Source organism: Sceloporus occidentalis, unplaced genomic scaffold, assembly GCF_023333645.1.
Source record: "Sceloporus occidentalis isolate IW3139 unplaced genomic scaffold, rSceOcc1.0.p SCAF_163, whole genome shotgun sequence".
NCBI classification, from domain to species: domain Eukaryota; kingdom Metazoa; phylum Chordata; class Lepidosauria; order Squamata; family Phrynosomatidae; genus Sceloporus; species Sceloporus occidentalis.
In genome coordinates this window covers 1,023,903-1,049,337 of record NW_028317143.1, presented here as the reverse complement: position 1 = coordinate 1,049,337, position 25,435 = coordinate 1,023,903, and the positions used below count along the sequence as shown (strand labels likewise).

Genomic DNA, 25,435 nt, shown 5'->3' with positions numbered 1-25,435 from the left:
GGCTTGTGTTAAAATTCTCTTGGGGACAATGATGTAGAATTAATTAAAAATAAACAGCTCACTGTTCCAAGAGACTAACAATAGGCGTTTAGAAGAGGAAGTCTCTTGATACCCCGCGTAACCTTCAACAACACGCTGCACGCTACGGGGATCGGGGCGGACGCCAAAATGCATCGTTAGTAACAATAAAAGAGCTTTTCGTAGAATTGCAAAGAGATGGTTTAACAAAACCGTTTAAAAAAAACATTATTATCTAATTATATGATTATTATCGACATCACAGCAGGTTAGTGACTCGGTTCATTCTGGATCATGGATAACAGAGGCCAAAACTATGAGACCTTCTAGAATCCACAAAGAAGGACACGGATCCATAATTATATACTGCGTCTCCTCCTCTTGTAGCAGGTCTGGAGGGCAATGAAGACTGGAATCCCACCAAAAGAAACTCAATAGAATCCCCCAACTATTCCAGCGCACCTTGAACTCCCCGACTGAAGAAGGGTCTTCGGCTTCGTCTTGAGTCTTCCCTCGGTAGAGCTTGAATGTTCTGCAAAAGTCCGTCAGCCCGTCGTAGTCGTCTATGTTCTCCAGCTCTGTGTCAAATACCTGCACAAAAAAAAAAAAGAGCGCGTTCTTCTAATAATACTAATTTCCATCAGCCGTATTAGAGTATTACACAGCGTGTTATGAGTGTGATGATGCTGTTACGCTACTTCGGAACTTTACGGTCTGTGGAAATACTGGAAGGGATGTATGAATAAAAGACAATGTTTCTAATACATGTTGTTTTAAGTGGAAAAAATATTTCATTTTTCCAAAGTTTTTATGCATTAAGTAACCTAAATGTATCAGTTCCACTAATTAATCCTTTATTATTGTAATTATGCTATTATAAGGAGCAGGAGAGGGGAGACCGCCAGGGTGTCAGAACTATGATATAATATAAAAATAATTAATATACCACCGTGTTCCTGTTTACTTCTAAAATTGCCATTGTAAGCTCCATTACCCAAGGGCGATGACAACGGAAAACCTCAAATAACCATAATAAATATCCAAAAAAAAGAAAATTATAAAAAAATGAAGCTGAGGTCCACGCGGCTCCTTCACAAGCAACGGCGAGTCTCAATAGAATCAGTCAATGTTAGGGCGTTTGGCTATCATCGCATCTTGCTTAGGGCTTTTAACCCCTTAAGGACAATGCATTTTGAGCCCGTACATGTACAGGCTTTGTCATTAAGGGGTTAATCACCTCTCAGAGCTAGTATGGCGTCTATTCAGTTGGAACATAGAGATAATAAAGCAAGATAGAACATCTATATTTATGTTAAAGGGAACGAATGGCCCCTGGTCGCTGATAATGTTGGACATTCCAATATGGCGGACAGGTCTACATTAACATTGTTAAACTAGCGATATCCTCCATACGCCGCACAATTCTCTGATATAGGATCCCAAGCCTATGTTGACCCATAAGGGTAACATATATTACCACTATTTTATACCACAGTCTATTCTTTCTACATGGCTCAATCCAATATAACAGGGGTGTCCAAGTTTTTTCTGCAGTGGGCCACTTCATCAGAATTGTATACGTGCGCGGGCCGCACTCATTTTTCACCGTGAGAAAATATGGCCTTTAATAAAATATGCAGATTGAAATAAAGTAAATGACGCAAAACCTTTACTTTTCCTCTCACTGATTTCTGGGCCTAGAAAGTGTTGTGACTACAAATTCAGGATAATTAAAAATTAAATAGTTCTATTTATTCTAGGGATGCACCAAAATTAAACTTCTGGACCAAAATATTCACTTAGCCAAAACTGAAAATGACCCCCCCACCTTTAAAAATAATACTAAAAACTCACATTTTTAATAAAAGTAGGTAACACACCACAATTGGACAAAAAAAATTAGCAATGTGACTTGGCATGATAGGAGTGTGATTGCTGTGAGCAATCATACTCCTATCATGCCAAGTCAGCCAGTACATGCTGGTACAGGGTGGCTGTAAGTGATGTGCAGACCCCATACTGCTGGCAGCATCAATACACAAGGGGGGCAGCTAGCTAGGTGTCAGCATGTACTGGCTGACTTGGCATGATAGGAGTGTGATTGCTAACATAAATCACAGTCCCATCATGCCTAGGTTCCAGCACTTACACATCCATGCTATCACACACACACTCATTCATTCATATACTCATTCATTCACAGATTCATTCCCTCAATCACACACACTCATTCAAACACCCTCCCCACCCCCTTACCTACACTGCAGCTCCTCGATGCCGCTCACAGACTTCAGCAGGGGGCGCAGCCTCCCTCTGCATTATCTGGTTCTGCACAGAGGAAGCAGGACTGGAGCAGAGTCATGTCATGTCACGTGAACTTTGGTGGGTTCCGCTTCCTCTTTGCAGTACAAAAGACCCTCCCACAGGTAAGTAGCAGGGCTCGAGGTGCGGCCCGCGTAAGATCGGTTGCCCTGGCTGCCGATCTTACGCGGGCCGCACCTCGAGTTCTCACGGGCTGCAATTGGCCCGCGGGCCGCATGTTGGACGCCCCTGCAATATAAAAATGTCCACCCCTTATGTTTGGGGGTTTTTATTTATTTTTTAATTATCAGGTCATTTGGAAGACCCGGAAGATAAAGTTGACCTTGGCGGTTTTTCCTGGTAGATGGTAAAAAAAAAAAAGTTATCTAAAAACATATATTCTTCCATGAATTATGAGGATCTAACATTGTAATAATTGTGACTTATTTCTGTGATTCCCTTTCCGTGCGTTTCCTATAGAGAGAGCTGAAACGCCGCTAAATAATTATTATTTTGTAATAGTTAATTTGCGGTGCTGAAGGCCAAGAGCGCTTCGGGTGCCAACTTAAGTGAAGTTTTTGCGTATTTTCCAAGTCGTCTATTAAGATGTATTCTGTCTTTGTGTGGTCAAAAACCATAAGTTAGCAATACCCCCCCACACACACTATACAAAAAAAGAGTTTCCCACACTAATATTGGCATATTTGCTGCTTAACTGACATTTCTAGCTCCATAAAGCTGATCGACATTACACGATGGTTTAGGCTGAACCGAAAGATATTTCTGAGCTCTCGTTGCTTCATGGCATAGAAAGGATCAGACAAACCGCATAGAGTGTCTTTTGAACGCAATCTGGAGTTTGAAGGCCTGTGGAGGACATTTTATTAAAAACATTCCGTCTGAAAAAGGTGTGAGATTCCAAATAAATCTCCAAGACTAAAAAGAATAAATAAATAAAAAAATGAAGCCAATGAATTTAGCTATTGGCTACCAGAAGACCTACGGAACTGTTGGTGTTGATCCCCTGATGACATTGTTTTTATGCCCCAGCCTTGGGCGTCCAACGAGGTGACCCACTAGTAATATAGTTTGGCTTCAGGTCTGATGGATCTCTTTCCAAGTTCTGTTGTGGTACATCAGTAACATTACTGACCAGGGGCCAACTGGGTTCCTTGTGGTTTTATTAATTAATCCCGCAGCTGGACCTAGGATTTAGGAACGTTGCGGTTATGCGAGAAGCTTTACCTTTTTATTACACTATCTGGGTCAACGTGTGTTGTAACTTGAATGGTCCTTCTGAGTTCTATGAACCTGGTCTTCCCAACTTTCAACAGGTTGCATTACAGGTTAAGCCACAACATCCAGCAATCAGGACTTATTCTCTTGGTTCTGACATAAAACTTACTAAAAGTAGAATGGGATTTTTAAACCTTTATAATAGAAGGGACCATGTGAAGCTCAAGCCTAGACCTCTTCTCTACAAAACGTTCTGATTGCTGTGGTCTAAAAGTTGTACAGGGGGGTAAAATAACTAAATACTTGAGCTTGTCAGGACATATTAACTGTATGTAAACCCCATAGTACAAAAAACTAAAATTCTAATCTAGATGGGAAGACCTACGGACATCCAACATGCCTTCAGCTAAATAATGGCTGCACAGAGCTGCTTTGGCTCCGAAGCTCTCCGCCGTCCGACTTGCTCTCCACTTCATTTTGTTTTTGCATGAAGAAGACATGAATGTTATTTTTCCTACTCTGGTTGGAAGAAGCCAAGCGTAGCCGCGTTTCCAAAGAAAGGGATGAACTACACCAGTGACAGCTCCCCTGCAGTAGCCATAATGCAATTATCAAGGATTCCAAGAGAGCTATCCGGACGCCAAAATAAATCATGGCACAATATTACTTCTACAGGTTTTTCTAATTTACTCCGATCTCCGGACGCATCCTCCCTCTGCTCTCTCCTGGAGAATTGCACTTAAAAAGGGCAGTATTTAAGCATTTTATTGTAATATAATCACCAAACTCCATGACCCCGTGACTGGGGCGAGACAGACTCTTATGTTCCGAAGAAACTAGTTGCACCCCAGTACCTTGCTGCTCGTGATACCCAGAAATTGCCCAAACGGGGGGCCTGGGCATTGCTAATATCCAACATATCAACACAAATGAGACAGGAGGTGGTGGGAATCTAAGGGTTGGTATTTAGGTTGAAAGGACGGTGAGTGGCCGAGGCAGATCATCATTGGGATCGGCCTCTGCCGAGGCTCCAACGTTCCATGTATCATCCGATAATGTGGTTAACTAAACTGCTTAGAAACGAACATGACGTTTTTTGCATGATGCTCTCTTTAAGAAGTAAATTTAGACAAACACTCCGACTCCTTATCATACTGCCTGGGGCTCCGTCTTAATCATCCAGCCTGACACCCTGACTAATGAAAGTCTATGAAGGAACTGGGGGCGCTGGGGGTTATTACTGTATACAGCGCTGGGGGTTATATTACTGTATACAGCGCTGTGGGTTTTATTACTGTATACAGCGCTGGGGGTTATATTAATGTATACAGCGCTGGGGGGTTATATTACTGTATACAGCGCTGGGGGTTATATTACTGTATACAGTGCTGGGGGGTTATATTACTGTATACAGCGCTGGGGGGTTATTACTGTATACAGCGCTGGGGGTTATATTACTGTATACAGTGCTGGGGGTTATATTACTGTATACAGCGCTGGGGGGTTATTACTGTATACAGCGCTGTGGGTTTTATTACTGTTTATAGCGCTGGGGGTTATATTACTGTATACAGCGCTGGGGGTTATATTACTGTATACAGTGCTGGGGGTTATATTACTGTATACAGTGCTGTGGGTTTTATTACTGTTTATAGCGCTGGGGGTTATATTACTGTATACAGCGCTGGGGGTTATATTACTGTATACAGCGCTGTGGGTTTTATTACTGTTTATACAGCGCTGTGGGTTTTATTACTGTTTATAGCACTGGGGGTTATATTACTGTATACAGCACTGTGGGTTATATTACTGTATACAGCGCTGGGGGTTATATAACTGTATACAGCGCTGGGGGGTTATATTACTGTATACAGCGCTGGGGGTTATATTACTGTATACAGCGCTGGGGGGTTATATTACTGTATACAGCGCTGGGGGTTATATTACTGTATACAGCGCTGGGGGGTTATATTACTGCATACAGCGCTGGGGGGTTATATTACTGTATACAGCGCTGGGGGGTTATATTACTGTATACAGCGCTGGGGGTTATATAACTGTATACAGCGCTGGGGGGTTATATTACTGTATACAGCGCTGGGGGTTATATTACTGTATACAGCGCTGGGGGGTTATATTACTTAGCAATAAATGGAATGAAAACGGTTTTACCGGCAGGGTGTCGTATCCTTTCTCTAGGTAAGTTCCGCATTTTGCCTTCTCCCCGATAGAAGCGTAGAACTTGCTCCACCAGTCGATGGATTCTTCCTCCTGTTCAAAGATAAAACACAAACCAAAAAGCGTAAGACTTATGGATAAATGCATTCACACAACAGACCCAACGGCGCTTACCCGGGTCTCGATTCTGATCACTATACCTGGGAACTCTCCGGGTTTGACTTGGAGCCTCGGGGTGAAGAGCTGCTTCCCTGGGTCTCCGGGTCGCTCTCCCCATTATTTAATGCAGGGGGGTGGTGTTTAGTCATTTCCACTCCCTGCCCAGTTCTCTTTCCACTCCCCCTTTTACGACTACTTGCTGCTAACCCCGCCCCTTGTCTATGGATATCCCCACCCCCATGCCCCTCATTTGTGGAGCAGGTGAGCCCCAGGTACAACGCTCTATAAAAACACTCTATCCATACCTTTCTTTCACATGTGCAGTCAGAGACCCGGATTTTATCCCTTGTTACGAGATTACTTTTTATCCCAATTTTTTTCTATTTCTGGGAATTTTTTAGAAAATTTTGAGAAAATTCTGTTATTGGGAGAATTTAATTAAATTCAAATTGACGAGCTTTGAATTTGAATCGTCCGTCATTCTTAGCACTATTTTTATGAATGTCAAGCGGACTTCCAGCGCAGAAGCTCATCATACCGACAAAAGAACTAACCTGCCCTCCGCCAGACACCGTTACCCTTTGCCACGGCGCTGCCACTTTAATAGAGGAAGGTTATTAAAGCCGCGCTTGTTTTCTAGGGTATCATTTCTATTTGATTGAATATATTAGAAACAAATTTCATTTTTTTTGGAGCGAAAAATTGTTTTTCCAAATCAGATGTTGCCAGTAATATCCAGAAATCAAATATTAACGACGTGTTCCGAATTAAATGCTAGCTCTACCGACACCCCCGGCCTTCCTAAAGTTTATTGAAACTTAATAAAAACTTTAAGTGGGAAGATGTTGCGGCCGTCATTCATTGGTCGTTGTTTGTACATCAAGAAAAATATACTTTGTTGGGATTTGCGTGGGAGATTGTTCCGTCTGCCAGTGTACACATTTTGGGGGATACACTTCTTGTATATCAACTTCAAAAGGTGGTTATGGCAACGCTACGCGAGTTCCCGGAAGAATTATTAAAGATCATCCCCTTGAGGGGGAAAAAACCCTTTTTTTTTTCTTTTTTAAAAAAAAATTACAATTATTAGCTCGACATTGTAGAATGCTGGGTCTTAATACACCCCAAACATATGAAAGCAGTTTGTAAACCGGAAAGAAGACCCTGCAATGCATCCTCCAACCACTAGAGGCACCAACACCTTCGAGAGCCGTTGTTCAGCAGGACAACATATATATTGTTGGTGCCCCTAGTGGTTGGAGAATGTATTGCATGGTCTTCTTTCCAATCTACGGACCACTTTCATATGTTTGGGGTATTTTAAAAAGAAAGTCCTTTTAAGTATAAGAGGCATGGATACTCACTGTCCACCATCCCGGCCCAAAAGAGCTGCTTGGATGGACCTCATGCTCTCCTACCTGGAGAGGGTGTTGGGTAGGGATTTATTTTATTTACCCCATCCATCCTACTGAAGAGGGGGGAGAGGCAGGCGACGGGGATTTTTTAGGGGCTACTTTAACCCACCATGCACACCACAACAGACAAGGCGAGCACTGATGCCCCCAAGGGTAAATTATTAATTTTTTTAACCCTCATCCCACCAGGTTTGGATAATTCCTATAGTGTATTTTATTATAAACTAAAACTCTCATCCCCTGAGCATGGGGGAGGGGTATATACTTGGGCCCTAAACCCCCCCAAAAAGCTTTTATTAATCTTTGTTAATTAAAAAATATATATATAATTATTCTCTTGTTTTTTAAGTGTATTAATATTGCTAAACACGTACATTTTGTTTATATATAACCTTAAAAAGAGGTATAAAAAACATAAAAATCTGTTTATTGTACAAAATCTGTACTCTTGCTTAATAAGTGCAGCAACCCAGAGCATCGATTCCTGGACCCGCAGCCATGCCTGGGTCATTTCTAAATGAGCGGCCCCTCATACTGTTGAAATATTAACCATTTAATAGACCATCGTGAAGATTCTACATAGCGAATGGCTCTAATTCCGGCCCTTATGGAAACCTTGATTTGTCATAATTTAAACATATACTTTATCGAGCCACCTGTATTCAAGCAGGGATATGAACCTTAACAAAAGCACCAAGTGGAAGTCTTAGATATGATCACAGCAGTGTAGGATAGGAAGTAGTCAGCTCCAGAGTGTGTGACCCCTGAGAATCTGCCTCTTCACTCTGAGATGGGGGCAAAACCCTGACTGGTGAGAGGGATCCCAGGCGTGCCCATCCGTGCTAAAGAACCAACCCCGCTTTATACGGAGGCCGCTACAAAGTCACAACTAACCCGGCCAGGCCGGATTCTTATGTCTCAGCGCCGCGAGCCGGCAGGTTCTGATCCGGATTCCAAACATTCCAGAAAATAATAACGTCTATTTTAGTAATCCGCAGAATTCCATCGCGCTGACCCAATGGAGGAAACCAAACAGCGGCTTGCGGCGGCTTCTCCGGCCCTACAGACTTTATACGGACGGCCTCACCAGACATTCTACGCGTTTCCTCGGGGGAGGGGGGAGCGGAGTATAAAAGTAACAGTCTGTGACTTACCCAGCGTACCATCTGCAGCCGCGAGACAAAGAAAGATGGAGAGTCCATTATAACCAATTTCATCTCTTTAACAAATGCTCTTTGTGAATGTAAAGCAAGTCATTTATTCCTCCCCATTAAGTTACCGCTGCCTTATCTAATGAGATATTTCTTTATTGTAAATACAGCTTTTTATATTCATTCTAATAGCGGCGTTCTCTCTGGTTGTTTCGGGCTAAATAGAGGATAACAGTAAAAGATGTATGAAAGACATCAGTGCAGTTTGCCCCTCGCAAGCATCCTGGAATTACATTTATGCCTTTTTCCTCTTTTTTTTAAGATTCAGATGTAATTTGTTCCTGTTGTTGGGAATGAGACTCTTCTCTATAGGGAGTATAGTCTTCTCTATAGGGAGTATAGTCTTCTCTATAGGGAGTATAGTCTTCTCTATAGGGAGTATAGTCTTCTCTATAGGGAGTATAGTCTTCTCTATAGGGAGTATAGTCTTCTCTATAGGGAGTATAGTCTTCTCTATAGGGAGTATAGTCTTCTCTATAGGGAGTATAGTCTTCTCTATAAGGAGTATAGTCTTCTCTATAGGGAGTATAGTCTTCTCTATAGGGAGTATAGTCTTCTCTATAGGGAGTATTGTTTTCTCCATAGGGAGTATAGTCTTCTCTATAGGGAGTATAGTCTTCTCTATAGGGAGTATAGTCTTCTCTATAGGGAGTATAGTCTTCTCTATAGGGAGTATAGTCTTCTCTATAGGGAGTATAGTCTTCTCTATAAGGAGTATAGTCTTCTCTATAGGGAGTATTGTTTTCTCCATAGGGAGTATAGTCTTCTCTATAGGGAGTATAGTCTTCTCTATAGGGAGTAGTTGTTGCATCCCTTAATTGTGAGGGTATCGTGAATGAGACCCACAAACTCTCAGGGAGGGGAAAAGACATAAATATCCACGTAAGACATCGACACTCAGAGAAACGCACAAAGACACAGAGACAAGCAGAAAAGAACTTGCAGAGTTGACTAGCTGTGTGTCAGAATTCTGGTGGTTTATATTTTTATTTGATGCTTAACCGAACGGGCACATTTAGTTAGAGTGGCAAATAAAAACCAAGGGCAGTAGTTCTATTTAGGACCCTATCCCGTCTGGGGATGTCTGGGCACCCTACGTTTCGGCAATCAGACCCGGCTGGCCGATGGACCCCCTGCACATTGTGTTCTCGGTCAGCTCTCCTGCCTCGCTCATCCCTCCGGCCACCGAAAATGGAACGGTTGCGCGGAATAAAATGTAAACAGCCTCTAGTTGTTTGTCTAAATGTTTCAAACCGTTCGCTATCTCACTTATTAACGGCAGAGGTTCCTGCGAAGCCGGGGTAATTTAATATATTCCGTCCCGGCTGTTTAAGAAGAGAAGACTTTTCACGGTGCGATACCTTAAATAATTGGGTAAGCGTCTTGGCTGCCAGCATTCCCCGCACCGATAGCAGCAGAAAAGGGAACGCTGGAATCTTACTTGGCGGAACGGAGTCGGAGGGAGCCACGAAGCCCCTATGAGCGGTACAGGGGTACTTAACCCTTTCAGTGCCACGCATTTCAGAAGGTCGGAAGGGGTATAAAAACGGTCCTACATATCCCCGCTAGGTGCCTGTAGACCCCTCGACGAGCCTTTTACGCGTAGCAAGGATAACACGCCGTGTTCCAGACGGTTCATTACAGCTTTACAGGTGATGGAGACTGCAATAAAAACAGGTGCCAGCAGATCCTTTTTTTTTTTTTTTGCGGCTCACGTTATAAATCCAGCAATTAAAAAAAAAACCCAGCAAGGCATCTGCTATCGTGAGCTAGAATTCCAGCGTCCCATTCAGCTAGGGTGACACATGCCACGTAATCCCCCCCCCCGGCCCCTGGGGTCCCAATTTGTTGCCTTTCTTTGAAGCGATCAGAGAAGCCGAGCCTTTGCTGGTTATCACGTGTGGGTTTTACGCGCGTATTTAAAGGGTGTCGGGTCTCTGGCATTACACCGTATAAAGGGAATGGAAAAAAAAAAAAAAAAAAAAAAAAAGGGGGGATTAAAGACTTCAGGAATGAACGGAAAAACAACCCCCAATTACACGGCTGGGTTAACCCCTTCAGATCCTGGTTCCCCTGTGTACGTTGTGCATCCGCACTACTGGGTAAGCATGTCTTGTATCTGGACAAAGTAGAGATTCTCTTATGTGTATTAATGTCAAACCCCCGATACTCCGCTGGGGGAGAAAAAACATTTTTATTATTTTATTGTATTATTTTTTTATTATTATTATTATATATAATTATTTCATTTTTTTTTTTTTTTATTATTATTTATTATTATTTCATTTATTTATTTTATTTTTATTACTTTATTTTATTTATTTATTTTTCTATCTTTTGTGCATTAAAATAGTTTAGATGATGCGATATATTTAGAGATAACAGCGTAATAGAGCATAGAGAGAGGAAAGACGTTATACATACATGAAGGCTGGACCAGGACGCAGATGGGTTAATTATGGCTGACAGGCAGCTGGTATCATCTGCGAGCTGCGGTACATGCGAGAGGAATGGTTAGTTACACGTACGTTACTGCAGACGGCTAACGCAGCGAGGGGATAAAACATGCGCGGGACAGACATACGGCTCCTGAATCTAAGACGAGACCAACGACTGATTAAGGTTTGACTCTTTGCAGTGGGAGAAACGGGCGACTACACGGGGGGCGAATGGGGCCGATCTGCCAGCAGGTTCTGGGTTGCCGTGTTTCTAAAAAATGTGTAAGGGGTCAGATTTCTTGAAAGCACTGGAAGAGATTTTTGTGACGCGTGGAAGAATCACACAAAGGAGCGGAGCAGGAACAGAAACCGAGGCCCGGGGTCAAAAGCTCCAGCGGTGACCCCTCTTGTGGTTAATCGGATGTTCCAATGGAGCGTCAGTGTTAGAAACCAAATTGTCTCGTTCCTGCAGAATTCTGGGAAATGAACCGCTGGTGATCCCTTATGATTTTATTGGTGGTTTCTAAGAAAAACGAGAATGTTCATTCCTGGCAGTTCCAGCGTCTAATCCATCCCTCCATTCCGATTCGTCCAAACGGGCTTCTCAGCACAGAGCTCCACGTCAGGCTCCAAAAATCGTTCTATACGTAACGGGCCAGGACTTGGGGGCTGCAAACATTTATTTCGGTTTGTAATTTTTGAATAAAGCAGAGTTTTTTTGCCATTTTTAGCATTTCTTTGTTCACCCATGAATCCCCTTTTGTTCACCCTAACAAATGAGATATATTTTTAGGGCTTTTTTTAAAATGTATATTCCTTTTTTGCATAGTCTGTCATTTATTATTTATAATATGCCAAAATCAGAAAAATTGAAAAATTAAAAAAAAAAATGTTGCAATTTTTCAACTCTTACTTTTTTCCCCCTAGTTTTGAAATTTGAATTGGGGCAGAAACATTTTTTTAAATATTTCTATTGGGCATGAGGTGTTTGGGCACCTATTTTTGAATTTTTTTAATTTAAATTTTTAAAATGTTTACATTTTTGTGACTGAAGAACCCTCTCTTAAAGACCTCAGGGATCTCTCTTAGAACTGGATGGTACCTTTTATGATGTCATAGTGACATAACTGGAGTCCTTAATCATTTATTTTTTAATATTTTTTTGAACTATTTTTATTTTTGTTAATTTTTTTGCCAACATTGTTTCTGCCTCGATCACTTTGATCACCGCTGCCGCTGGACATACCCTCGGGAAAGCTTTTTGAATGTTGTTTCCAGCAGTGTCAGGACTGACATTGCCGGCAGAGAATGTCTGTACCGACAGGGAAATGTCCCTCACCAGTGCAAAAACCACAGGACGTACTATTACGCAGGGCTTGTCTTTGAGGACATAATAGTACGTCCTCTGTCACAAAGGGGTTAAATTATAAGTATCTGGTGTAGGTTCCATTAAGTAAGTGCAAACAATACATATAGGTAAATGTTACCGATTACCAACCAGTTTAAACCTTGTTTGCATACATGCTTTACACCATGCTTCCAAACAGTCCCAGTTTCTACAGTCCCGATTTTCAGGCACTGACCCCCTTTCCCTGGTAGGAAGATCCTCTCATCTCCCCTTACAGGCCCAGGGAGGGCAACAGCACAGACCTTCACCGAAGATTAAAGCACATAAAAGAAAGACAGAAACTTCGAAAAAGCATTTCAATTTATATGGCAGCAGCCAATCAGTGGCTGCTTTTGTGTCACATGACATTTAACTGGTCCCAGCAAGAAAATAAATAAGGTCCAATTTTACAAAGTTAATGATTTTTGGGAAGGGGAATTTTAGTAGAATGATTTCCCCAATACAGCATTTACTTCACTCAGCAGACATTGGGGAGGATGTATGATCCTCCCCGGGCACATTATAAGGTGACATTTATATAAAATACGGTATACCATTTATAACAACAAGAACTTTTTTTAAAAAAGATGAAGAATAAACAATTGCTGTTCATTCAACTAAAAAATAAACCATTTTGTTTTTATGATTTATTTATGAAGTGCCAGGCATTTTTTTTAGATTTATATTATATACTAAGGATTGAGAGGTAAGGGGGATTCTGACCCCATAGGGTTAAAGCTAAAATGAATTAATTTAAGAAGGTACAGCTAAAAATATAATGAATATAAGACTCCATGGGAAAAAAAATAATATAAACAAATAAAACATCATACATTTTAAGTGAAGAAACAAAAAAATATGTACAACAAAAATGCCAAAAAGAGCTACTTTTTTTGCCGACATGAAGTTTTTAAATTCTAAGTGTAATTTTGGAAGTCTATTTTCACAGAGCCCAATAATATGAGAAGTGAGAAAGCGTACGGAGTACTTAATAAAGTGAAGAAAAAACCTAATTGGAAAAAAGGCAGCTTTGCCAGGGAACTGATAATAACAGAAAGTTCCCGTGAAAAATCCCACAGTGCGTTTCCACAAATCACGGAGCCAAGGGTTGTGTGCGAGCGCGGTCTGTAACGCTTGTGTTTGTTGGATGAAGCGAGGGAGAGAGAGCTGGGGAGAGATACAGGGGACGAGGTGGGATGAATGGGCGGAATACAGAGAGGAAGGAGAGAGAGAACGGAGAACAAGAAGAGAGACGTAAAGGAGGAGTGAAATATTTTCTGCTTATGAGATAATAGTCAAAATATTTTTTTATTCCATGGTTATTAAAGGAATATCTATTAAAGGGACAGTGCAGCCATCATGGGCACTTTAATGCATATGATCCCTGAGTGTCACCGTTAAATTACCACTGCTCCAATGCAAATACATGGAGAGGTCAATTAGCATTTCCCCTCTAAGCCCCCCCAACTCCTTGGCTTGTGTTTAGCCAAACCAGTGCCCATGCGCAGATACTCGGCTCCAGCACTGGGTCGCATGAGATCTCCAGGGGTCCCTAATGAGACCCCTTGTAGGCATGCCAGGGGGAGGTAGACCGCAGCTCCAGCTTCCAGCAGGTCAGTAGGAGTTCTTTTGGAGGCCGGGGGACTGGTAAAAAACAGACTTGGGAATTTTTTTTTGTGCTCCAACATGTTTTCTCATGTGTTTTGCTGTTGGGAGCTTGGCCTTCTCCCTCAGCTTCCTGTTAAATATGATGTCATAAAAACGAACCAATACAATCAGTCGACAGGAAGTGTCGCATCATGTGCTCACAGTATCCTTGAGATGTTTATATTGGTGCAAGAAGCAAATTTGTGTTTGAAATGAACTCCCCAGATGCTGAGTAATAGCGAATAATAGTCAAGTTTATTAATTTCTATAGTTTAATCACATTCCGCAGAACTTTAATTATATATAGAATAGGTAAGAGGTTTGCCAAATACCGGCAAATGGTTATTTGGGGCTATATTGCCGATGAAACGCTGCCACTCACATGCACAGCAGGCTCCTGGTAGAGATTCATGGAGATTGTGCTCAAGAAGCTCCAACATTGGACCTCACCAACAGACCAAAATACGATGGAGCGTTGAATGGGGGATGTTTTGCCCCGGACACTGCAGGACCTCGAAGAACTTTCAAGGGCAGAAGATTCAATTGGTTTCCTGCTTCGTCTGAAAGTGGGTGAATGCTCATTCCTATGTTATCCTGGGCTAATCTAAAACAATCACCTCCATGGATCAAGTGGTGGCATACAGGTGGGAGAACAATTATGTAGGTGGGTTTTAACTCAACAGCTTTGTGTCAACTTTGACAAATTTCTCCTGTAGGAAGGGCTGAGCTGGCCCCGTATAATGTATAGTTAAACCAGCGAGATGAGCTCCAAGAACCCAAGACGTTCTTGCAGAAGAAGCTCTCTTGGGCTTGGCTCTTCATAATGTATGGTGAACTCAATGGACTGAAAACTACAACTCAACGTTATGGCGGTGCTTTGGCCGAGGTCTCCTATACAAAACGCCAGTTCACGGCAACGTGAAACCAGACAGCAGCAGCAGACAGAAGGAGGACATCAAATGATCTGTTGAAAGATTACAAATGAACAGTTGATCCTTGATTTATGGAGCCACGGTGACCACGTTTATTGGCCTTTTCTTCTCACAAGTGATAATTGCATGTGGTTACCCCATGCTTTGGCCAAGAAAACCAGTTAGACCTCTTTTTTTTCAGGGTTTTACTAATTTCATTGCCAGGAAGTTGAAATTTTATGGGTAAAGCAATCCCGCCACACTGGTGCCGTCACCGAGTGTTTGCCCTGGCCGATGAATCCATGTCTTTTCCTGCCAAAATGTTTCAATATCTCCCTGTTCCACACATGACTGAGCACTAACGCGGGGGGATATGACCCAGATTCCAGGCAGCCGCTGTGTGGGCTCTGGAAAACCACTAGTGGAACAAGAGGTAAACAGGAGACTCCTTCAAACACATACTTTAAGGAGGCTTTTTTGGTTTCTTTTTTAATATATTTTTGGCGGGCAGTGACCTTCGTTGAGTCATTTTGTGCGCGGTGAAATAAGAGATTGGCTTTTATTCGGGAAAACAAAACCGTGCAGACATTTCGTTAAATGAAGAAAAAAATGGGGGGATATCTAAACTCGTTAACATCTAAGATTCCGCATCATTGGGCAATTAATGTAGCACGGGGTGAGGCTGTGGTCTTTATGTGATTTTCAATTTAAGGTATGAGAATTACCAAAAATGTCTTGAAATTTCTGAAAATATCTTGAATTATATAAATAATAAAAAAAAAATTACATTAAATAATTAAAATTAAATAATAAAAAAAAATCTAAAGTCTAAAGTTAAATTTTTTGCTCCCCTTTATCAACAAAACTTAAATTGCGTGTTTTTTTTTTTTTTGCATCATTTATTTAAAAGCTAAATTTTCTTTATTGAGAAAGAGGGATCTTTCAGATTGGATTTTCGGAGTGGGGGGAGATACTTCTCGTATAAAGAATCCCGGGCCAAACGTATAAAATCCTGGTCTGCTTAAAAAAGATGTATTCTGTACCGAATTAAATATAGAAACACCTAGAAACTCTAGCACCATTTGGTGAGAAATCCAGAATCTTTGAGACAAATACTTGGGATTTGGTCCAACTCTTCTGAAGCAGCCCATTGATACGTAAGCCAATAAGAGTATTTATTATAAAGGCTCTGGACAAAAAATTGTGTTTTCAGGTCAGGCATCGGATCGTCTCCTTACAGGAAAAGTCCTGTTTTAATGACTGGTTTGGAATAACCAATTAGCTAGAAAATCCACAATAGTGCGTTTCTTTCTGGACAGTAATCTTAATGGCGCGCGGAGAATTTGGGCTGCAGACGACTCCAGCGGCCGTCAGAGCTTCTGTGTCTCATCTTTCCTGTTAGTAACAGAATTCAGCGATACGGAGTCAGACGGGGGAAGTTATAATAATGCCAGAAAGCTCGTTAGGGATCAGGGCTCTAAATCAATACAAGGCCTTTTCCCAGTGAGCTGCGACCGATGGAGAAACATGGAATTTGCTGGCAGATCGGCCCCATTCGGCCCATCTAGTCGCCCTTTTTCTCCTGCTGTAAAATATTAGCCCTGCCCAAGGGCAAGTGCCCAGTCACCAGAATAGCGGTAACGAGTGTCCGCAGGAACTACGGCAACCTTATGATTCATGGCACCTGACGTATTGGACCACCTAAGGAAGCCATGACGTCTGCCGTAAGCCCATATTGGATCCACAACCCTGTTCTTGACTTGACAATAAGCGTACTCTGAATAATATACATTTCCCTGGCAGAGACCGTGAGCTTATTCTGCAAAATACTTGATTTTCAACCCCATTTGCTAAGAATTTCCTAACCTTGATTATCCTAGAGGTCATCTGGTGTATTCCGCCATCTTCTTGGGAGTCAAAGACTCCAAAGCTTAAGCTTCCTTACCAAGAAAGTATCATCGAGAGAGCGGTGATTAGTCGGGGGTTAAACAAAGCACCTATGTGGCTTGAATTCCATTTCAACATGTGTTTTACCAAAATGATCCAGTGACTGTTGCTTTGGAAGACGTTTCCAGAAATGAAGTGTTTGGGCAAGAGTCAACACAAACAACTCGTTCCAGTGTCCCATACCTATTGGAGGTGGTGGAGGGGGGGGGGACTTCTCCGATTTTCCCATTAGTATTCAGTTCCTGACCACCCTGTAATGAGATTTTTTTGGAATCGTCTGGAGGAAAGTCCGGGAATTCTGTCTCATGGTGGAAATAGGCCCAACCAGCAGATGTTAAGACAATACATCCAGACTCCGGGTTTTTTTTCTGAGTTTACTTGCAAAAGTGAAATGACAGCCACTTTAAACAAAGTAGGAAACCCTAATCCGTTACTCCAAGGCCCGGATCATTCCGTGTGTAGAACAACAACATTCCAAGGATCTCCCCCGCCTTTATCTCCACAAACGCGCAGAGCAACCCAACTTTATATATATATACTGAGCAGATGCCACGACAGAGCTTCCCATTAAGGACCCAAAGATCAAATTCCTGCCCAAAATTCGAAATATTCAGAGAAATGCAGACATTCCGGGTTAATTTGTCTTTTTAGAGCTCGATGGACGAGAAAACGTTGACTCCCATAAAGCATTTCCAGCGCAGGGTCAGTCTCATGATGTATGACGTGTCACTGCACAGGGAAACATAGTGTCCCAGTGCTTTTTATGTACGGAAGCGATACGTCTCTCACCGGAGGGTACAACGAGCTTTATGACCCCCCCCCCCCCCCCCGGCTCAGTGTGTGAAATCTAGAACCGCCGTAAAAAAAGAACGTGGAACCCTATTATTATACGGTATAAGCAATTGATAACCCGGCAATTGATAATATATTGATAGTTTAGCTTTAATTATTTGTATTAAGGAATTTATATGCGTGTCTACAAATTATATTACTGGAGTGTCCGTAACAACAAACAAAAAAGTAAACTTTTAAAGGTCAGAGTAGGAAATGCGTAGAAGAACTATTAAAATGATAGATAGATAGATAGATAGATAGATATAGAGAGATAGAAAGATATAGAGATAGAGAGAAAGATAGAGAATTAGAGAGATAGAGAGAGAGATTAGATAGATGGATGTGGATCTCATATTCATTACATCATGTCACCAAAGAGACCTTCTACCACCACGTTACTCGCGCTCACATTTCACACGTGTCATCGATTTCTTACATCAGAATATAGCCTTATAGATGATTTCCATGGTCGTTTCATCAGAGATCTCTGAAGTGGACCTCAATAGATCAAAGAAAGCTTACACAGGGCATGAAATGTCCTGATAACGGAACCGGACATGACATAAAGTCACGAAGCCCAGCCAGACCGTTTACTCGCCACAGTAACACTACTCACTGACCGAAGCTAGCAGCGAGTAAAGGTCAGGGTAAGCCGTCTCCGGCGTGACGTACGGAAATCGCACATCATTCTCTATTCATCCTGAGATCGCTTGTTCCCCGGGGTCTCCCAGTTTCGGGGCTCCAATGATCTGAACGGGTTATGATGGCGTCCGTCGTGGGCTCCTGGTGAGGAAAGCCCCCACACGGGCTCGGCTTCATTCTCTTTGGCAATAACTCAGAATGGGAATTTGTGAAATTCTATGGCGTGATTTCAAGCCGACTCAGCTGTTTTGTGAAAAGACCACAAAAGAAATGACTAAGTATTTCCCACCGACGTCTGTGATTTCAGCGAATGGCCAATCGATCGTCCCGATAACCACGCTCCGATAAACATGTTATTTCACTGGGCCGTTCGCTTACGAAGCCACCGATGTATTAAGACGTTTCCTCTTCTCATCGACACCTGCCTGTAGGACGGAGAATCAGAGACTGTTCCACGCACGGCGCTAAATCCGCCACCGGGCCGCGCTGGCATCTGCTCAACAAACTACATTAGACACCGACCACAAAAAACAAGAATGTGGAAAGTTCTAAGCGTTGGTAAGTGGCTGCCCACGCCAGGAATTTACAGAGATCTATACCAAGGGTCACGTAGAGTGCCAAAGGAACAGCTCCCGATACGGACTCCAGAAAGTACAGCATAAAACGCATTCGCCCCAGAGACCCAGGATTGGGATAGAAAATAAAAGTGGCTCTTTGCAAAAAAAAAAATATATATATATATATGAAATCTTGGGAAAAGTCAAGACAATGCTCCCCATGGGAGAACTGATGAGACATCAGAACAAGGGTAACATTTACTTTACTAGGAAGGTGGTAGATAAGAGGAACATCCTCTCAGTAGAAGGGGTAGGGAGGCGCATGCTTGGAAGGAATCGGAGATATATATGATATGCAGATTAATTCACTACATGGAAGTCAAGCTGTAACAACTCAAACCTTAATCAGTCGTTGGTCTCGTCTTAGATTCAGGAGCCGTATGTCTATCCTGCGCATGTTTAATCCCCTCACTGTATTACCCTCTACCGATTTCTGATATACCGGTATTTGTGTAGCATCCGCGGAATGCATTGGAACGTTATAAACAATAATATAAAGAATAATAATAAGGTGTTGCGTTCTTCCCCATACCCTGCGCTAACCAACAAGGGTCATGGCTTTAAGATCCTCTCGTGTGTCACGGCGCTGAGTATGAGACGGAAGAACATCGCCGCTGGCATTATTTGTGACCAGTGAGCGCTACACCCTAAAGCTATGAACAAAAAACCCCGTACATACCGCACTTCTTAAAGCTCAGCGTGCGTCGGGATCCGGTTTATAAAACCAGCAGATCAGCAGGATTGAGCAGATCGACGCCTCATATGCAATACCTGTTGGAACGATTTTGGTAACATTCTTACCTGAGTCGGTATGAGTGGTTCTGTGTCATCGATATTAATGATGATGTCATCCCTCGGAGTAATGCTTGTGTAATCTGCAACAAAAGTGTATTGTTAATTCCACTTCTGCATATATATATATATATATATATATATATATATATATATATATATATACACACAGTGTATAGAGAACTACACTACCATTCAAAAGTTTGGGTTCACTTAGAAATTTCCTTGTTTTTGAAAGAAAAGCAAATCTTTGAAATGGAAAAGAAATCCAGCACAGACGGGCTTAATGTTGTAAATGACTATTGATGCTGGAAAAGGCTGATTTTTAATGGAATCTCTCCATAGACCCTTTACCACTCCCATCACTCCTGTGTTCCAATGGCCCTTTATCACTCCCATCACTCCTGTGTTCCAATGGCCCTTTATCACTCCCATCACTCCTGGGTTCCAATGGCCCTCCTTCCTTGATGGCCATCTTACTCATTATCAATACATTATACAGGGCCAGCTCGGCTATAACCGCAGAGGAAGCTGACTTGGGGTTGGACTTTCCTGATGAAGTCGGGAAAGTTCAGTCTTTCATCAAATTTCTGATATCGTGACCCCAAAATAATGTTCCTGGGAAATGTTATTCCTGACGTCACCGTGTCTTTAGATTGTAAGTTCTTGGGGGCAAAATTCCAACTCCTACCACCGCTCTGTAAAGTAAAACTTCCTTACGCTCCATCTAAGCGTTTTTATATAAAAGCCGAGCCGTTCGTAGGGTTTTATTTGAGACGATCGCATGGATCCGGTGTATGCCGGGATAGTCCAGACTATAAAGGCAGTTACCGGCTCTTAAAACTCTTATAATAATATTTCCAAAGACGGGGGGCGGGGGGGGGGCAGTCTTTCCATCATTAAAAAGAAACAGCATTGTTGGAATTCAAAAGAAACGGCGATTATTTTCTCAGCACGGAGGGAGGCGGCCGAGCGGCACCTTAATTCTCTTTAATGTTGGGGTACAGAGCACGGGGTATCCGGAGCGGTGGAGACGTCGAGAGCTCTGGCTTTCATGGTTGTTTATTCACGCGGTTCTATCGCCGATTGTTCGGGTTCACCTGTCACCTTCCATGAAACAGGTTACTGGTTATTAAGCAGAGCAGCGGGGGGCCGAGAGGGCCGTAAGGGTATGAGGTCATACATACAGGTTGTGTTTACTTGTAATTAAAGCATTCAGCTCGGGGTCACGCTGGATTGAAATGGGGATTTGGTGTTTGAAACACCATAGGGGATAGCTGGGTGACAAATAATTTGTTAGGGTAATTAAACCGGTGCGTGGCATTGCTGGTGCAGGAATTCTCTCACATTAGGGTATATTCACTAAACTTAAAACATATTTCCCGGGTTTTCCTTCTCCAAGCAGGAAGGGCTGAGCCGGCCCTGTGTAATGTATCGTTAAAACCAGATCATTGTCATGGAATCTCACCACCTTATACTGGGCCGGCTCAGTCATTTCTACGGGAGAAGCTCATTGGGGTCGGCACTTCATAATCTATAGTTCAAAGACGCCAAGGTTCTGTATTATTTCACACCAGAATTCAGGTCTTCCAAAGCAGCCCCAAAGCAGCTGGTCATACGGTGGCACAATGATCCACCAAGAGCTCCAATTGCAATACGGTACTTACCCATCTGCCCTTCATCAGGATCGACGTCTTCCCCGTCAGGCTCACAGTGAAACTCCTCGATGGATTTGATGGTGCACTGTCCCACCACGGGCTTCCTACCGAAAGGGCGATTGTCGATGACTTTGACTATAATCGGGGGGCAGTACAGTTCTTCTCGGGGCAATCTCTGGACGGAGAAATAGAATAATTGTTTATAGTATACATGCTTAGCAAAGGCCCCCATTCCCAAGACACACAGAATGGGGGGGTGGGTAACATGCCTTCTTATAATGTTAATCTTTACATTTAACCCTCTATCGCGCTGCTCACCACCCAGAGGGTAAATTGTAAGGCTAAAAGGGTAAGGACATATTGGTCCAGGAGGTTTGGGGGCTGAGATGGCACACACAAACTGTTTGGGGGCTAAAATGGCCCCGGCATGCTGTTTGGGGGATAAAATTGCACTGGCAAACTGGTGGCAAAGCGGACACTGCGGGACAGATTGCTTGGTGAAGTCAAGGTGGCCCGAGGGCAATTTTTTGGCACTGGGGCCCTGTGGTTTCTAGCTACACCACTGATATTGGCCATTGATATATTAATAAATAGCGTTACATATTGTGTTCCCGATGTAGTATATCTGGTAAATTAATGATACTTATTACATACAATAATTATATATTTCACGGAGGAGTCACACCTCCCTGTATCAGCCATAGACTGCACTCACGGTTATCAGCCATGTGCGATACAAAAGAGCAGCCGATAATCTAATGCTTCTCTACGGTATTTGGCCTGTTCGTAGCCAATAGGAATCCACGATCTGTTGCTGATCTTTTATGCAGAAAACACATGCAAACACTTTTTTTCCTGCAGCATGGGAATATCGTCCCATAAAAGCCCCTGGACCGGAGCCAGGCTCTTTTTTAATAGCCACCTGGGCTTCCGTATAATCCGAGCGCTTACGGTCTAAAGAAAAGCCTGTTTATAGCATTAAGAGGCGTACCACTTCCATGAAGAGAACACAGTCTTCAAAGTTGGGATTCCTCTTGAAGTGTTTGAGGACACAGGACTGGACGATCCCGTCCCCGCACTCCACCACCAGGCTGGGAGAGGTCACGCTGGCCATCTGGTAGCTCTTGAGGTTCCTCAGCCCCCACGCCAACACCTGAAGGAGGAAGAATAACGGAAAGAATTCTTTAAGATCTGGGGCTTCAGCAATTTGCTTTGAAGACCTCGACAAGTTTAAGATGTAATTCCATCAACCGGATGTAACACTTCTGTATTAGAAACATTATTCCATTATTCCTAGTCCTACTGAACACCCCAACCCGTTCCCATATACTATATATATATTACTGTATACAGCGCTGGGGGTTATATTACTGTATACAGCGCTGGGGGTTATATTACTGTATACAGCGCTGGGGGTTATATTACTGTATACAGTGCTGGGGGTTATATTACTGTATACAGCGCTGGGGGGTTATATTACTGTATACAGCGCTGGGGGTTATATTACTGTATACAGTGCGGGGGGGTTATATTACTGTATACAGCGCTGGGGGGTTATATTACTGTATACAGTGCGGGGGGGTTATATTACTGTATACAGCGCTGGGGGTTATATTACTGTATACAGCGCTGGGGGGTTATATTACTGTATACATCGCTGGGGGTTATATTACTGTATACAGCGCGGGGGGGTTATATTACTGTATACAGCGCTGGGGGTTATATTACTGTATACAGCGCTGGGGGGTTATATTACTGCATACAGCGCTGGGGGTTATATTACTGTATACAGCGCTGTGGGTTATATTACTGTATACAGCGCTGGGGGTTATATTACTGTATACAGCGCTGGGGGTTATTACTGTATACAGCGCTGGGGGGTTATATTACTGTATACAGCGCTGGGGGTTATATTACTGTATACAGCGCTGGGGGGTTATATTACTGCATACAGCGCTGGGGGTTATATTACTGTATACAGTGCTGTGGGTTATATTACTGTATACAGCGCTGGGGGTTATATTACTGTATACAGCGCGGGGGGGTTATATTACTGTATACAGCGCGGGGGGGTTATATTACTGTATACAGCGCTGGGGGGTTATATTACTGTATACAGCGCTGGGGGTTATATTACTGTATACAGCGCTGGGGGGTTATATTACTGTATACAGTGCGGGGGGGTTATATTACTGTATACAGCGCTGGGGGTTATATTACTGTATACAGCGCTGTGGGTTATATTACTGTATACAGCGCTGGGGGGTTATATTACTGCATACAGCGCTGGGGGTTATATTACTGTATACAGCGCTGTGGGTTATATTACTGTATACAGCGCTGGGGGTTATATTACTGTATACAGCGCTGGGGGTTATTACTGTATACAGCGCTGGGGGGTTATATTACTGTATACAGCGCTGGGGGTTATATTACTGTATACAGCGCTGGGGGGTTATATTACTGCATACAGCGCTGGGGGTTATATTACTGTATACAGTGCTGTGGGTTATATTACTGTATACAGCGCTGGGGGTTATATTACTGTATACAGCGCGGGGGGGTTATATTACTGTATACAGCGCGGGGGGGTTATATTACTGTATACAGCGCTGGGGGGTTATATTACTGTATACAGCGCTGGGGGTTATATTACTGTATACAGCGCTGGGGGGTTATATTACTGTATACAGTGCGGGGGGGTTATATTACTGTATACAGCGCTGGGGGTTATATTACTGTATACAGCGCTGTGGGTTATATTACTGTATACAGCGCTGGGGGGTTGTATTACTGTATACAGCGCTGGGGGTTATTACTGTATACAGCGCTGGGGGTAATTATAACTCTCTGTTAATAATGGGGGGGGCAGTATGGGGAGGGGTAGTAAGGTGTTCACTATGCGTTAAAATGTTGTCAGAGACGATGACTTTAGTTCTGAGAATATTAGAATCAATTTGCTGATCTCAGGGATATCGGTATCGTCTTAGATTCGGGAGCCGTATATGTCTATCCCATGCATGTTTAAATGTCTTCACTGTTTTAACCCCAACCACTTCTCCTGGGAGGCTGCTCCTCTTATCTACCACCCTCTTAGTAAAGTAAAACTTCTGTCTAAGACTCAGAGGCTAATGTTATGCTGGTTAAACATATTAAATGATTACCAGTGGAAAGATGCCAATGCAGAGTAAAAGCCTACATTTTGTGGGGTACCGGAATCTGCTATGCTGTCAACCATCCATAGCAGCTTGCTAAAATTGCAGAGATTATCATATTATGGATTTTTTTAATGAAAATAATTTTTCTCATATTTAGAAAGATTACTAAACACAATTTTGGAATTTTTTGAAAAAAGAAGAGATAAAAATACTGATTTAATGTTAGTTTTTGTCCTTTTGATTAATTGGAAAGCATCGCCTGAAGCGTCTCATTTCATTAAAAACCTTCGGGATTGGGGTAATAAACACACGTTGCCTCTTTTCTTAGCCTAATTTTGATGGTTATCATCAATTCCCAGTTTGTGTTGAATGTAGCGCGTGAAGGTAGTAAACATCTTTGTGTTAAATCACAGACGCGGACAATCAGGGAATCATCACAAAATAAGACAGGACATTCATTTTACATCATTATTGAATTCATTTTTTATATATTTATTATTTATTTTTTATTTAAAGTGTTTTTTTTCCTGTTTACTAATTTCGGGGTATTTGCAGATATGCTGATGATCTCTGTTCATAAATCCTATAGAGCTGGGTGGTGGGAAGCTATTCAACTCCCACTACTCTCAGGCAGTCTCTCCTATACAACAGCATTTTACGGATGCCCGACCCCTTATATAATTTCACACACGTGACAATAAAATACCAGTGTGGACGGCGCAGTCTGGCTCACCTCAATGGCGGTGCGTTGGAGGATGGGTTTGATTCCCTGCGGAATCATGAAAATGTTGTTTCCTTTCTGGGGTGGAGGGTAAGGAAGGTCCGTATCTGCAGACTGAGAAATAACAACCAGGATTAGAAGAAAGAAGGAAAGATTAGAAGAAAG

The 25,435-nt window shown here is 42.6% G+C and overlaps 1 protein-coding gene across 1 annotated transcript in view; it reads right to left on the bottom strand.

The window, feature by feature from the left end:
- Nucleotides 1-25,435, bottom strand: part of LOC149279523 (dysferlin-like) — a 177,522-nt gene that overhangs the window by 14,727 nt on the left and 137,360 nt on the right. Inside the window, exons 36-43 of the mRNA XM_089501080.1 lie at nt 25,283-25,384; nt 22,383-22,544; nt 21,401-21,566; nt 19,743-19,816; nt 10,943-11,008; nt 6,771-6,785; nt 5,728-5,823; nt 481-609 (exon numbers count right to left, since the gene is read on the bottom strand). Of these exons, the coding sequence (XP_089357206.1) occupies nt 481-609; nt 5,728-5,823; nt 6,771-6,785; nt 10,943-11,008; nt 19,743-19,816; nt 21,401-21,566; nt 22,383-22,544; nt 25,283-25,384 (810 nt within the window). The remainder of the gene's footprint in view (nt 1-480; nt 610-5,727; nt 5,824-6,770; nt 6,786-10,942; nt 11,009-19,742; nt 19,817-21,400; nt 21,567-22,382; nt 22,545-25,282; nt 25,385-25,435) is intronic.